The sequence below is a fragment of the Glycine soja genome, chromosome 20 (genome assembly GCF_004193775.1).
Source record: "Glycine soja cultivar W05 chromosome 20, ASM419377v2, whole genome shotgun sequence".
In the NCBI taxonomy this organism is placed as follows: Eukaryota; Viridiplantae; Streptophyta; class Magnoliopsida; order Fabales; family Fabaceae; genus Glycine; species Glycine soja.
Window position 1 is genome coordinate 45,300,771 of NC_041021.1, and position 17,180 is coordinate 45,317,950.

At 28.5% G+C, this 17,180-nt stretch overlaps 1 protein-coding gene across 1 annotated transcript; it reads right to left on the bottom strand.

The window, feature by feature from the left end:
• Nucleotides 1-9,143: 9,143 nt before the first annotated feature.
• On the bottom strand, nucleotides 9,144-10,919 carry LOC114402986 (myb-related protein 305-like). Its single transcript, XM_028365697.1, has 3 exons — nucleotides 10,668-10,919; nucleotides 10,441-10,570; nucleotides 9,144-10,091 (listed from the first exon to the last, which is right to left on the bottom strand). The coding sequence occupies exons 1-3, from the start codon at nucleotides 10,804-10,806 to the stop codon at nucleotides 9,542-9,544; spliced, it is 819 nt and encodes a 272-aa protein (XP_028221498.1). The 5' UTR covers nucleotides 10,807-10,919; the 3' UTR covers nucleotides 9,144-9,541.
• Nucleotides 10,920-17,180: the final 6,261 nt, after the last annotated feature.

A 17,180-nucleotide genomic window follows, 5' to 3' on the forward strand; every position in this document is an offset into this window, starting at 1 on the left:
CTCTCTGTCTCTCTATTCTTGGATTCTGAAAGGTGTTGTGCATGCTCCTTAAATACTTGCTCACTTTTCTTTTAATTAATTATTTAAAAATATTTAATTTCTGTGGCAGATTAATCAACTAAATAACGATCACGATGATAAGAGTTCTTTACTTGTTTAGTCCATTCAAATGGGACCGGTAGAGCCATAGTGGTGTTGTTCTTTTCCTTAAAGGAGAAAAGCAATTTAAACTATGAATATGATTTTTGCTTCTGTTATGATTCACCCTATTACGTCCCCAAAATTTCTGTAAATATCAAATTAAGTTTATACTTCCCTTTATAACATTAATACTCCACTCACTGTTGGGATTCATCACTGCAGGAATATAATAAGTATACTTAAATGTTGAAGAGGTGGCATTTCAATAAGATAAAAAGTAGTCAGTAGTGCGACAAAATTATGACAAACAGATACCGAATAAAGGATCGTGCATGAAGCCTTGAAGGAGGCAAACTTAGTGGCTCAAAAACCAGAACAAATCCTACTCAAAAAGCTGTTATAATACAGAGCATGGTTTATGTAAATGGGTTTCATTCGTCCCTTTATGTATGGTGAAGGTCATTTGTAATTATAAAGCCATCAACCGAGTGCATGGGAGGGGCAAAATCTTGTAAGGGAAATATGTTATCATGTACTGTTGCGCTTGTGTTTTGTTAAACTCATCCCACCAATAATGGATCTAAGACCGGGACAAAAATATACATTCAAATTAAATAGGATAAGAAATATGATAGTTATTATGGTATATGGGAGGAATGCTAATCACACTTTCTTTAAAACTCTTCTTTCAAAATTTTGTTCATGATTAGTTAGAAATTATTAATTTTGATAAATTTTGTTTCTCATTTGATATAAATAAGAAGCGAATAATTAAATGAGAATAAAACCTATCAAAAATAACGATTTTTAATAAATTTTAATCAATTATAAAGAAAATATCATTAATATTTTTCTTATATATATATATTGACATAACAATAATAAATTACGATATAAAAAAATAAATATCTTATCTTATTTTATCCTATTGAGTCAATTGAAAAAAAAAGATAAAACTAATTTTTTGAATTAAATACTTCGCACTATTATTGATAAGAATCAATATACTATATTTAAAGTATAATTTTTACTATTTATTGGAAAGCCCTTGTTGGGATTTGTAAAAAGAAAAGGTAATTAAAAATATGATAATTTATTAAAAGTGATCAACTAAATTTTTTAGTAAAATTGACTAGCTAATCAATTTTACACCGATTATAAAAAACAACAGCACATGTGAGTAGAAAAATTACCAACTAAATTATATTTTATTTTCTCATATAATTAGTCTCACGTCTTTCGATAGCGGATTATGAGTCACAATTAAAGTTAGAGAAAAAATAATATAATAAAACCCATAAATATTTGCAATTTTTCTTTTATAATTTTTTTTTCTAAAAACCTAAATCCAGGTTGTCACCATTCGTTGAAAAGGGCGAGACTCAGTGGTCGGATTCCGGCCACCGCACACAGTAGCAATCCCTTTTTCCCTCCTCTTTGATATCTTAAGTTCTCCAGCATTCCCTCAAAGCCACTCTCATGATGCTATGCCATTGCATGTTTCTCTTTCATTGTTGTGCAACTCTCTCTGCTTCCTTCACCTAATCTCCAAGTCTCCTTCCTTTCCTCTCTTACAAGTAGCAATTCCTGCTCATGCATGCTCAACAAAATTCCCTTTCACTTCCGTGAAGCGAATCTTGCATCAACGCCCTTACAAATTACTCCACAATCAACCGACGTCGGTCACTATTCAGCGACATCATTTACGATAAACTGTATATGTTATGTAATTAATTAATAAATTGATACGTAATAATTAGAAATATTTTAATGACTAAACTTTAGAAAAAGGGAAAATGAGTAAATTAATCTATCCCAATAAAAGTTTAATTATTTAATAATATAACAAAAAACTGGTATAAAAGATCATGGGTCACACATCTTAACCATCCAATACTATGTTAATATATTCAGTGGACAGTAATACGTGATGCAAAATGGATCAGATTTTTCACTGGTCCACCGTAGAATCTTCCCCAAAACAAATATAGCCTAGATCCATATAAACTCAAACTAAAGTATTTTCTTTGGTTTGTATGTTGTTTTCCTTTGAATTTTAACCAACCAAGTCCAACGACCCTTGTTTCCATTAGTGGTAGGAATTTTTTATTTTTTTTTTTACATTTAAGGGGTGTAGGCACTTGAGAGAGATAGAAAAAGAGGAGAGATAAGCCATTAACAAGATTAATTATATGATGTAACCCAAAAAAAAATTATAATTATTGATGAAGTGTTTAATTTTGTGTGTTAAAATATTATCATTTTTTTCTTATTTTGATCCCACATTCAAAACTCTTTCTTAATTAACATCGTTGTATGTATTTATTAGTCATATATATATATATATATATATATGATTTAAGATGATGATAAATTAATTTTAAAAGATAAAAATTTAAATATAGTATGATGACCTAATAACACGTCATATTGTGAATTACTAGTATTGTTTTTTTTTTTAATTTTCTTGGCAAATCTCAAAAAGAAAATTGAAAAAGACGGAAAACAAAAAGGGCAAAGATCTTGGTAGCCAGCCAGCCTCGTGGTGCCTCTGCTCTGCGCAGGAGGGATCCTAGACCCAAACTTTGAGATATCATCATCATTTCCAGTCCGGTTCAAGATAATGTAAATGTTAACTTTCTTAATGATGTTACTTTAGTGATTATTTTCTTTTTGACAGGAATCACTTTAGTGATTTCTCTTTAGCATTATGCACTGAAGTTTTATTGTCTCACCCTCATACTATTGGATATATAATAATAAAATATCTATTTTAGGATTAAAATTATGTCACACAATTTATTCACTTTTTTATGCGATTCGAATTGTTTTTTTATAGACTAATTAGTTTTTATATAATTTAAATTTATTTTTTAATTAATTATGTTATTGGTTTATTTAATTTTTAAAATTTCACGAATTATTCTATTTAAGTAAATATAATAATATTTTATTATAGTATTGAATTTTTAACATAATATTTTGAAGTATATTTATTGATGAATATATATTAGCTCGAGTATTGATAAAGCTTGGATGAATGTCGCCCACTGCATGGCTGCACTTGCATTGTGTCCCGGGGAAATGTAGCAAAGGTTCAAAAGTACAGCTAATGTATATAATGGCCTGTTCAACGAATATCATCATATTTTGAGTTGATTTCACATTCATTTTTTGCAAAAAAGAAAAAGAAAAACAAGAAGAGATTGTCACACTGTCTAACTGAGGTCATCCATATTCAAATTCAAAAGCAATTAGTTAGTTATTAAAACATGTGATTCTATCCCAAAAAAGAAGGAAATAATTTAAATCAAAGACAGGAAATTAATAAAAATGATTAAACAAAAATATACTTAGGTAATAGCATCAATAAAAAAAAAAAGTTGATGAAGTTCTGGTTGCCTGATCAAAGTAAAACTATGGATAAAATATCACATAAGGATGGTTTCCTCGATAATATCATATATACATATAGAGAACTAAGAAGATACACTTAAGTTTAAAATATTTGGTTTCCTCTTTACTTTCTTTTTTAATAATTTTTTTGGTATTTAAAATTTATTAAAGAAATTAACTCAGTTATTATTGACATGACTTTTTAATACCTAAGCTTCAAAGTTCCTTACATCCAAACCTTAAAAAAATGGGGGAGGGGGTGTCCTTCCAATCAGTTAGCTGCCAATATTCTCTCTCAGTCGATTTTTTTAAGAATAAACGTACGTATGAAAATTTAATAATGATTAATACCTTTTTATTTATGGCTAAATTTAGTTTTTAGTTTTCAAATTATATATGGTTCATGCAAAAATTAAATTCTTAAAATTTATGTATGATGGTTAAAAAAAATCGATAAATGGTGTGATTGTGCTATACTATTTAATTAACAGTGGTGCGGTAAGCGATCATTGCAGCTCTGTACGTATATGCATGTGCAGTTAAATGCAGACTATTGGAATTGTGAAATACGTGTTTGCTGTGAAAGCTGATGCGCCATTGTCGTGAAAGTACAAGCAATGATCGATATCTTTATTAAATTTGAATATCAAAGCTACACATGATACGAGAAATGAAAACCTGCAATAATACAGTTACTGCTGTTCTGATTGATTAAATAAGGAAAAAAATATGTTTGTAGTATTGTGATGAAATCTTATTTTTAATCTCTTATAATTTTATATCATTTAATTTAATTTTACTATTTAAAAAAATGTAAGAATAAATTCGAAATAACTTGTTACGTTTATATTACTGTTCAATGTGTTACATATTAATAAATTTTTTAAAGAAAACAAAATAATTTTTTCACGTTAAACAAAAGTTAATATCCTTCGTTAGAATTCTATGTGAAATGATTAAAAATATTTTTTTATAAAATAGATGACTAAACTGGATAACAAGAAACTCTGAGGATTAAAAATAATATTTAATAAAAATATATTTTTCCATAAACCCAAAAATGGTTCTTCCCTAGATATTTTGACCTGACATAATTCAACCATCGTAGTCTGCAAGACTGCAACTCTTCCACGTTGTTCAAACCTACAGAAGGAATACCAAACAATATAGAATGGAAAACGCGGGAAAATTTGTTTGTACATATAGAAACGTAATGATAAATGTTATTTGTGCTTTTAGCCAAATCATTATATATACTACTTCTGGCCGGAAAGCTCTAATTCTATTCCCCCATGAACACATGAACGTAAAAACTTCGTGAGGATTTTTTTTCTTCTTCTCAGCAGATTAAGAACGTACCACTGTTCATCATTTTGTTTTGTCACTTCTGTTATGGCCTTGAATTTCTCCCTATCTTCCTACGAATGAACACGTGTATAAAGTTTTTTAAGAAAAAAGCAAGTGGTCGTTTAGATTAATATTTCACGGAAAACAAAGGCAGTTAATTAGACAAAATTAATCAATTAAACACATTCGTCTCTTTTTGTCCAATTCAGTGTTTCTCTATTTTTTTTATTATTATTTGCACAATATAATTTCAATGCTAGTTGAATGAATTATATGTAGCGTGACTTCTTTTTTTTTGCTACATGAGAAAAATAAACACAAAACTAAAGCAAAACTAAGACAGACGACAAGTTCTCTCTGCTCGAGAACTTCATTCGGAGGTATCTTCCAACTAGCATCATCATGTCCATCGAACTTGTTTCCCATTTAGCCAACTTATCAGCTTAGCGTGACTTCCTAATTTGTTTAAACTTATTTATTGAAATAAGTATTTATTTTAATAAAATAAGTAATTTTATATTTTTTTAAAAGTATGTTTGTTTTAAAAATTAATCTTATGTTTATTTTAAAAAGAAAATCCTATATATTTCTTAAAAAGCATTTATTTTAAAATTGTTTTTTTTTTTAATTTAAATAAGCTCACTCTTTGTCCAACCCTGATTTTTTAACACCCTAATTATGTACCATAATTGACACTCAATTCATATATATATATATATATATATATATATATATATATATATATATATATATGAAACACATGAACACATGAATGTATAATTTTAATAGTTATTACACCATTTTTATAACTTGATATATAATGTAATTTTTATTGATCCAACAGTTGAATTATATATACATATTATTAAGATTGTTTGTGTCAAATTTTATCAAAATTAAACAATAACAAGAAGGTAATTAAATGATCTATATTTTAGTATATTTAGAAATGTTTATAGTACGTCGATTTTAATCTATATGAATGAGGTAACAAATGATTTTAATATATATATATATATATATATATATATATATATATATATATATATATATATGAGAAGAGATCAAATTATACCAGTGTAACGTTGACAACCATTACATTATTCTATAACTTTTAATTGAATAATATTTTCTTAAAACTCAGCATTGTATTGACAGTTCTTTTCACATAGATCACATATGTAAAATTTTATATTAATATAAAATTATTTACTGCCACATTCATATAGACTAAAAACATAGACACACGTTTGGTGATGAAACCTGTATAATTTAAATGACAAGTAATCTAAAACATGATCAATTATATAAATATAAGAATTATATACTTAAATAGATAAATTTTATCATAAATAATCAATATAAAAACATAAAAACTTAGGTCCTGTTTTGGGGTGATTTCTCATTTTAGTTTTGAAATTTTTATAATTCAAAATCTGTTTTAGTTTTGAGTTTCAATATATTTTTTGTTTTTAATTTTTAAAAAGATGTTACAAATTGAAGATAATTAAAATGAGTTAACTATTTTATCTTATCCCACTCTATTATAAAATAATGGTTGTGGTAGAGGTAACAGGATAGGAGTGGTGACGATGACATTAGTGACATTAGTGGTGGTGCCGATGGAATGGTGGTGACGATGATGGTCACAGAATGGTGACAATACTAGCGGTGAAATGGTGATGACAATGCTTTAAAACCTAAATGTTTTGGCTGGTCAAACAAGTTCGATCGTGACTCAAAGGTCTGATTGGGTCAAGTTGCTTATTAGATTGATCATACATTGAACCTGTTGCAACCCAGTACGACTCGATCGAATTTGTGATTAAATGTGTGGTCATTGATTCGAGCAAGGCATGCCCAAGGGAGGAAACACGTTATGTCATGCGGGTCAATTAAGGTTGGGTATAAAATTTTAACTTTGTTTGATAAAGATCGGGTCATGCGGGACAATTAGTGACCCACTAGTTCGATCAATCACCCAAGGACCCAATGCCTTGACTAGGTCAATCACCAGTTTGGTTTTTTAAATTATGGGTGGTGGTGGGGTAGAATAGTGACAACGACGATGACAATGATGATGGAGGTGACATAATAGTAGCGGTAGTAATAGTTGAATGATGGTTGTGGCAACGATAGTGTGGTGGTGTGGCAGCAATAACACTGGCCATTAGACATGGCAATGAGGCGGGACGAGGATGAGTATTGTCTCCCCAGTTCCTGACACTGACTCCTAAGCATAACATATCCTCGTAATAGACCCCAAAACCCAAGGGGTTAAAATCTATTACCTTATCCTCGTACCCGTTGGGTATCGGGTACTCCCATCCCCAGTTCAGATTTGTAAAATAAGTTTTTTTTTTTGTAAAAAATTATATTAAAAATCTAATTTTAGAAAAAATAAATTGATTGTTACACAATTATTTTTAACTACTTATATACCAATAAATTCATTGTAGCACATTTGTCTACAAAAATCGTCAAGAAAAGAATCTTAAATTATATAAAAATTCTAAAATAAAATTAACAATTAATAAATAAATTTTTAATAATTTCATCATTGGGGTAGGTATGAGTACGGGTACAGGGTAGGTAGTGACATCCCTATCCCCGACCCCGATCCCGACCCTGATTAAAAAGTTGGGTAATCCCCGAGTTCGAACCCGTATCTGATCAATTCGAGTATTTCTTGTCAAAGTCGGGGCGGGTTCAGATGGATATCCATGGGTACGAATTTCATTGTCATGTCTACTAGCAATGGGAGTAGCGATAATAGTGATGGAATGATGGTGGCAACAATACAATGGTGTTGGGATGGAATGATGGTAGCGAGACCATGCCTGCTCTGCTGCGCTCTTCTGACATCTGCAACTGTTTCGCTAATGCTGCTGGCGAAACACCCTCCACGTCAGCCGATATGTCGCCAATGCGAGTGGCAGGATGCATGTAAAAATAGACCTCATATGTAAATAGTTTAAGAAGAGACCCTATTTCATAAATTATTTGTAAAAGTGACCATGTTAGGTCAATTTACCCTCATAATCATTCAAACGGAACCTTAAGTTATGCTAGTTGAGTTTTTTAAAAAGTTAAATAACTTTCTTTTAACCATCCCGTGTCATTTAAGTAACATTTGATATTAATATTCTGTAGTACACTAAAATTATTCCTCGTATTTTCATACAAAAATTATTTTCTCACTATATAACTATATGTTTATTTTTTAAACATACGAAAAAACACAGTATGATACTATTTACTTCAGTAAAAAAAACCCAAGCCCAAAGATAACTGAACAAAAAGTAGGCCCAAGTCAGTAAATAAAAAACCCAAGAAACACTTAACACCTTTAATGCGTACGTGCAGGCGCAGGCGACACTGTATAGTGTATGAGATGAGGGAATTATATCGATCGTAAGAAGTCTAGTATCTTGTGTATCTAAAAGTGAAAGAGTTGCAAAATAAGAAAGTATTGTAGATTAGTTGATTGAATAATCTTTGTGATTTGTTATAAATTTTTTATATTTATCTTCGATTCTAACGATCTAATAAAGAAAAGAGTTGCAAAATAAACTAGGAAGATAAAAACATATTTGTCATTTACTTGATTTAAAGTATTTCTTTAACTAAGTCAATTATCAAATAAAGATTTATTTGGTTAAAATAAATTTGAAGTAAAATTATTTATATTTAACTATTTTTTATTTCTAGTGAAGTTGATCAGTATTATAATTTTTCAATTCAAAATAAATATTGCATACACACTTAGTTAGCTAGATTTATTTTTATAAACAAATTAATTAAGATTTTATTTAATAAATACTTATTAGGATGTATAAGTTGATTTTATATCTGAAGGAAAAATAAGATCAAACTATATATATATATATATAAAAGTTATTTTCATAATTAAGTTATCATATTGAGCTTACTGAAATAGGCTAAAACAATTTATGAACATATCATAAATTATTTTGATAGACTTTCTCAAATACTTACTCAAGTACTTATGTTACAAGACAAGCCCAAGTATAAACTATTAATAAGCTTTGGGGCCTGAATTTGAATTAAAAAGTCAATTGTAAAACCCATGTGCCTTTATGTACTTTACACACATTCTTACTTTTAAGATATTAAATCCATAAAAAATAAAGATTATATTCCTTTAATTCTTCTCACTACAAAACTACAAGTACAATAATATATATATATATATATATATATAAGACCATAAGACAACACAAGGGTTTACATAAGCTTTGTAACACCTTAAAACTGTAGAGTAACATTTGGTAGTTTTCATAACTCTCATGCAACAATTCACCCAAATTGCAATATAACTCTCATAGCATAATCAATTCTGTCTAATGACACACAACTCATCACACTAGTCACACCAAAGGTCAAATAACCATCAAAACTCATTTTAACATCCTCAACCATGCATCCATCATGTATAAAATATTTAAACGAGAAAATTTAGATATAATACTCTACGTACGATATTGCAATCAAAGTTAAAACTTTACCTCAAAACCATGGCTAATATTATTATCAACCTTTATAAATATATGAATTATTGAGGTATGTTTTAGTTTTGATTGAATAATCGTACTAAAACCACCTAAGTACTATATTTAAGGTTTGTCATCAACTTTTAAAATAAAGAAAAACCTACATCATAGTCTAGTGGAAAATAGTCATCAATCTTCCAATTATCATACCGTGTTTCACCCACCGCATCAATAACCTTGTAGGCTTCATCTCCAAAATGTTGGGGTACTTCGACACAAGCATATTCATTAAAACGACAATCCTCGTATGGCATTAATACGTCACTAATATCAAAGTGTTTGAGGAAACCTTCTGAGCAATGACCATGGCCATCTTGTGGGGTCGATGCAAAAGGGTTTTTATCCCAACTTGTTGTAAAATCATTGACTGTTCGCGTTGGCATCATAACCTCGGTGCAGCTCATTGACTTAATCGTCACTGGGTGAGAGGATTTTGTAGGATCAATAACAATACCCAATGAATTTTTTGAGCACCGTGGAGATTCAATTCTTAATTTGATAGGAATGTTGTTATGACCAGGAAGGTTGTTATAGTTGTGGTTTTGCTCTACCTTCTTTCTCAAATAAGTATTCCAATAGTTCTTGATTTCATGATCTGTTCGCCCGGGTAATCGTCCTGCAATAAGAGACCACCTGTAAAGTAATATATAAAATCAGTATACATGCGAAGAGAAATAAATATTAGATATATATTTTTTAAGAGTTTAATGACTATATATATATATACTATTAATGAATAAAAAAAATTAAACTATTAACTAGTATTAACATAACTCTTAAAAAGTAATTATTATAAAAAATAATTATTATAAAAATCAATTAAGGAAGAGTTTTTGAAATGATTAAATGATACTATAAAAAAATTTTAGACTATAAATGTATAGCTTATTTATTGTATTCTTTTTTCTCGTATATTCTTGTGTCCTGAAAAAAAAAAAGGAAAAATCAAGTAAATGCATGTATAATATAAATAGATATATACCTATTCCCTAAGAGGCTATGTAGCCTGATGATGAGATCTTCTTCATCCGAAGAAATGTTTCCTCTCTTGATATCTGGCTTGAGATAATTCAACCATCGGAGTCTGCAACTCTTCCCAAGTCGTTTTAAACCTACATTCACAAGGAACACAACAAACTCATGCAATGAAAAATGGAAAGAAAGAGTAAATAAATAATTATCTAGCGAATAACCAAATAATATATATACCAGCTCTTTTGGAAAGCTCTCTCCAATTTCCTTCTCCATGGACTTGAACGTAGTTGATGAGTATTTGGTCTTCCTCAGCAGACCAAGGACCTCTGTTCACGGCATCTTGGTTGTCACAACTCCTGCCCTTTCTTTTCATCTTAATTTGCTCTCTCTCACTCTCTCTCTCTCTCTCTCTACTTGGGTTCTGCAGAAAGGTGTTGTGTGTCTATTCTTTAATTTAATTGGGTTCTCACGTGTGTTTGTGGATATGAAAATGCTCCCTTAATAAATAAATAAATACTTGTTCACATTTCTTTTTCAATTAATTAAATAAATAAATTTATTTCTGTGGTTGGTGAATCGGCTATGTCTCGATCAAGAGGGCAGTATGTCCTTTAAAATGCATGAGACTGGTAGACGGTAGTGGCTAGGGTAAGTGGCGCACGTTCTTTACCCCCAAAAGAGAACAGTGATTTAAAATAAAGTTTCATTTTGATGTAACATCAAGTCTAAGATTATATATTATTTTTTGAAAGAATTATGTTATAAAATTATTAAACCCCCTTGACATTGTTATATAGGATGTTACATTGTTATTCAATTGTTATATATGATAAAATTATTAACCTTTTTCAGTAATTATTTAAAAAAATCATATTTAAAGTGAGTGATCTCTAATTAATTACCAACCAATATCTATCAGAATTCCTTTACTTGTTCTACACCTTGGATCCGTTGATTGTGTTATGACCAAAGTCCAAAAAAGAAATACACTAATAAGTAATAATACATCCAAATTTAAACCCATAATAAATTTCTAAAGATATGCAATATCCTTTTACACAAATTCAGTCTATGTTTTTACACACACGTACCGTGGGATGGGAACACCGCTAATAAATCTATAATGTTCAAGAGGCATGCATGGCAACTGGAAAGTCATTCTAAATCAATGTGTAAGAAAGTACGATAAAAATTATGACGAACAGAAATCGAGGTAAGGGATTAGGCATCATATCAAACCTCAAATGAAGCCATTTTGATGGCTTAAAAACCAGCATATCCTGCTATCGTTACTAGCACAATTATTATAAAGTACTCCATGCCAATATCTGATTTTACAGCATTTCAAGAATCAACAATAATCTATGGAGGATAGCATTACTCGCTACTATATGATCTAGAAGTATATATGATTTCAATGAACGGTAAAATTTATATTGAAGAATGAAAACCATGTGGTAAAAGTATAAAACCCTTTGTCTGGTTCGAAAAAAAAAACAAAACAGGATGAAGAGAATTTGAAAGAAGAATAAAATGGAATAACGTTTCGGAAATACAATAAGGAAAATATATACATTATAAAGATAAATTTCCTTATCTATTTATCTATTCACCATTATGTTATAAAGAGAAATCTAGCTATCTATTTTGTGAACTTTTTATCATGATCTATGTAATTTGTAGCCAGCCTTGTGGTGCCTCCCACGCAAAAAGGGGTCCCAGACCCAAACTTCGAGAATGAATGAATATCATCATTCCCAGTCCGAGATCAGTTAAGTAGAGTATTTGAAGGACCTGTCAAATCAAACTGTTTCAAATTTAGAAAAAGAAAAAAGAAAAAAGAAAAAAAATGAAAGAATTATTAGTTGAAAAAAAAAGCAAAAAAGGAGGAAATTAAAAAATTGGGATATAATCACAAGTGGCCAAACTAAATTAAATAAAATTCGATTTAAACGTAGGCACGAGAGACAGAATTGTGTCATTAAAAAAAATTGTCATCTTTTCTTATTTTTTTAATGATGTTTCCTTTTTAATTTTTATGGTCCATTCTATCGTTATTGTGCGTGAGATGTATTTTCTTCAACAGTTTTTAATTAACAAGAAGGTAGATTTTCTTGTAGTTGTAGTGATTAATAGAATAGATAAAACATATTGGTGGTGAATGTAAAGGTCTTTTAATTTTTCATCTAGTCATAAAGTGTGTTTTAAGATAAGTTTATTAATTTTTATAGTAATTATTTTAAAAATTATATTAAAGTTGATTTTTATTAATTGAAAATATAAAAATCACAGTCATAAAAAATTTCCTGAAATTAGAGATTATTGATTTGGAATGCAAGGTCAACAAAAAAAGTTAAATGCACATTATTGTTTATTTAATTATAAATTACATTAAAAAATCAATAAATAGTATTCTCTTCTTTTTAATTAGTTTAACTGTCTAAGGACTTGATGAGCGGCTGATGAAGAATGGTAGATGATACCTATAGGTTGGGAAATTGGTGATATTTTTTTGGGTCAAATTCCACGTGAGCCAAACAGTTAATTATGAGCTAACTTATGAACAGTAACACCATGCATTTGAAAGTGAAAAAAAAAAAAAGTATTTTTAAGTTATGTTAGTGGAACTACGAAAGCAGTGAGTCTCCCACTTCTACACTGCATGACTGCATTCACACTCCCCATAATTTCGTGTCCCCTAGATGTGTAGCAAAACAGAGGCTCAAAAGCAAATTCTAATCATGTTCACACCACCAAAGAACTATCATCTTTTAACGTCTTTATATAAGGTAATTCGTGACTTATACATTCATTCAATCAATATCATTTCATTTTCATACGCTTTTAGTATTCTTTAATTTTCGAAAGAAAAAAAAAAGTGATAATCACTATTGTCTTCTCTATTTCAATTCAGAAGTAATTAGTTCGGAATTAAAACTAGTTGGGGGATTAAAACGTTACAGAAACAAACATTTACTTGGGCTATATTTCATAAAAGTAATTCCCAAGTTAGTTAGAAGCTGAAAACATAATTGATAATTATTAATTTATTAATTTACTGAATTATAAATATTTATTAAATTTATCTATTGAACTTATAAATGTAACACCACAAGAAATATAGGAATTAGGATCGGTCAAAAGCTTATACTAACTAATGGAAGTATTATATACTAAATGCGAGACTTAGCGTCGGCTTTGTGGTTATAAGAGGGTAAGACAATAATTATTTTATATGTTAACGTAAAGGTATAAGTTTAATAGTTGTTAAAATGGATATTATAAGGTTCTAATACTTTTTTTATGCGTAATCAACTTTCAGGTTTATATCTAAGTTAGAGATCTTTAGGTAATTTTCATATGTCTCTTTATTTGATTTGTATTTGGTTGCGAGAATTGTAATTCTAAAACATAAATTATATATTTAAAGATATTTATTTATCAGGAAGTTTTAATATATTATAGTTTACATATTTAAAATACTTTATTTATTATTATTTTAATCATATAAATAAATATTTATCTTGTGTAATATATAAGCTAAAATACAAGTCAATTAAAATACTTGCAAACTTTTTTTCCATTATTTGCACAGTATAATTTTTATTCTAAGCAATCTTTTCTATAAATAATAGTAAAATAAAAATTGTTAAACCGTACAAGAATAGGCCCAAGAAAGTGAATCAATAAGCCGAAGAAAGCTGAAAATGAACTTCTAACACAAACAAACAAAGCCAATCAGTCCAAATGAACGAACTCAACGAAGATCCACCCAAACGTTGCAACCTGAACAATGCTTAAAGCAAGACCCAAAATAAAAACAATCCCGAACCGAACATGCTTTAGAAGACCAAAATTATACGCCAGTTCCAAACTATTTGATACTTCATTTATGTATAGCAAAATTAACATAATATACTCCCTTAATTATATTTTAGTTCTTAAGTTTTAGGTTGCATTCAATGTTAATCTCCTAAATTTTTTTAAAATAAAATTATTTTAATCCCTCACATTTGAAAGAGTATATTTTTAATCCCTAAGCATTAAGTTTGTGACACTAAAATGATTTTCAAATTATTTTTAGTCTATAAACAATACATTTTTGAAAGACTAAAATCATTTTTCAAAATTGAAAGACTCTTTTCTTTTAAAAAAAATAGGAAATCAAAACCAAATTCACTCTAACTCTAAGTTTTAGGGATTAAAACATAATTAAGACTATATACTTTAAAAATATATAAAAATATGAATCAATTGATTATACTCTTATTCTTCGTCGGTTTTGATAAAATTTGATACAATTATTCAAAGTAATATATATATATATATATATATATATATATATATATATATATAGCTATAATCCAATAATTAGATTGCTAAAAAAACATTTTATATAAAATTATTATTAATATAATAACTGATATAACTTATATCGTTGGTTAAATTTCATCCCTCCCTAGTATTAAAAGGAGAGGAATAGTTTATTTCCACACTTCTCAATAAAAATGAACTGGTGCTCAATACATGCCTAAGAATGATTTTTAGATGATACATTTTGACTGAATTTTAAATAAACGTAGGCATGTTATATACTCATCTCAACATTTTTTATGATCCCAACCTTAAAACAAACGACGTCTTTTTTTCCTATGAAATGACTAAAATAAATGACATTTTATAAAGTTAAGAATTAATATATTTATAAAAATAAAAAATTAAATGACTAACAAAAATTGAAAAAATATTTTCTTTTAATTGTCGACGATAAAAAAAAATCAGATCCAAAAATTTTAGAAAATAAATTCGAGAGTTTGCTCAAACATGAGTCAGCAGCACTAATTATATAAGAACCAGATTGCGAAAAAGAAAAAGGAAAGAATTTAGAACCATGAACAAATGAATGGCACTATCTGTCGAATTATGTGAAATAAATTTTGATACCGAACCAAACGGTCCACAAGAAAATTTAACTCAGTTAAACATAATATGTGTGAAGTTGTAAATTATGTTATATCTTCTTTTATTTTTGCAAATGAAAAAAATTAATTCAAATAGGCCGTGTTTTGATTGGTTTGCCGCTATGTTTGCTCTGAATGAGGTCAATTTCATGCAACGGTGGGAAGAAATACAAGTGTCGGATATGATGAAACAATTTAACAGTAACAATGAAAGGAGAAAGGGTTGTAATTGTAATATCTTTTATTCGATTTATTTTCAATATATTTTTTATGTTGGATAAATTTTTATATTGATCTTAATTAATAGTAAAGATTGAGATCAATTTGTTTAGTAAAGCGAGTATTAAATAATTTCATCTACTAAGATCGAATATTAAAAACGAATATGGAATTTATTATTTATTGTAGTCAGGAGGCGCTTTATTTTATTTTTTAAATCTGATTAGTCTAAAGCGAATCACCTCACTAGGGGGTATTGTGAATTTATTTCATTCTTTAACTATTTAATTAACTTTGTAAAAAAACTATTTAAAATTAACGACTCATCCTAATTCATGTTTAAGATTTTCAAAACTTTTTAGATTTCCACTTTGACTTTGAAAGCAGAATTTTGTCCGACAATTTGCTTTTCTTTATTAATCTTTGTATTATAACTATATTTTTTGAAGGTCACTTTTGAATACTTGACATCGAAACATTTAAAAATCAGAGCAAAATTTAAATAATTTATCTTTGTCACCATATTGTTAATATGGAATATTCATTAATGAATTTCACTCGGTACACTGACATGACATGTTCATAAAATTTAAATGTCCTTTATTAGTGCAACAGTTTATGAGTAAAAGTGTTGTATTAAAAAACTGAATTTTTTTAGGTTTAAATATATTTTAAATTTTTTTATGAATGATTAATTTTTGTTTTAAGTCTAATAAATTTTATCATTATAATGAATCTTCAATACATCAAAAATTTTATTTTAAATTTTTGTTGGCAGTTAAGTGATAATGTAACATTTGATATATATTACAAAAATTTATTTATAAGATATCATATCATTATTTAACTGATGGTGACTCAAAATTAAAAAAAAAAATATATCAAAATTCAATATAATGAAAATTTTTATTAAGATCTAAAAAAAAAAAAATCATAGGACTTAGATTTTATTGTATTTTTAGACCATTAATGTGTAGCTGCGGTCAAATTGTGGTTTATATGTGTGCACGAGGTGTGTGTCTCGGTTCTCATTATATGAAGTAGGACTGGATATCTCCAAGTGCACCACCAACGTTGGCATTTGGCCATTTGCAATTCATGCTCATCTCTCCTTTGACCACTTTTCATCTGCGCATTGCCTTGCGTCATCTTTACTTCTAGAACCGGTACTGCTCCTGTTCAAGCAAGGATCCTCAACTTGTTTCAACGGAGGCCATAAAATCATCTAACTTGTTTGTTTAATTAATTGTTGCTCTGTTTGTGTTTGCAATCTTTGATTATGTCTGCCCAATATTCTTGAAAACGTCGATCATACGTACGTGTCGATCTAATGTCAGTCAGTGGTAAAATTCAGTTATAATTTAATAATAAAATAAACAACTATAGATATACTAATTTCTTTTTGATCAAATGAAAAATGCTAACAGATCTATTTCTTATTTGTTGGTTTCTAAGCTACTATTTAAAGAAAGCATTTCGATTAGACTTCTTGAAAAAATAAACTAAAAGTAAAGGATAAAGACATAAAAAGAGAATAAGGAATGAGAAAATGAATTTGATTTCTGTC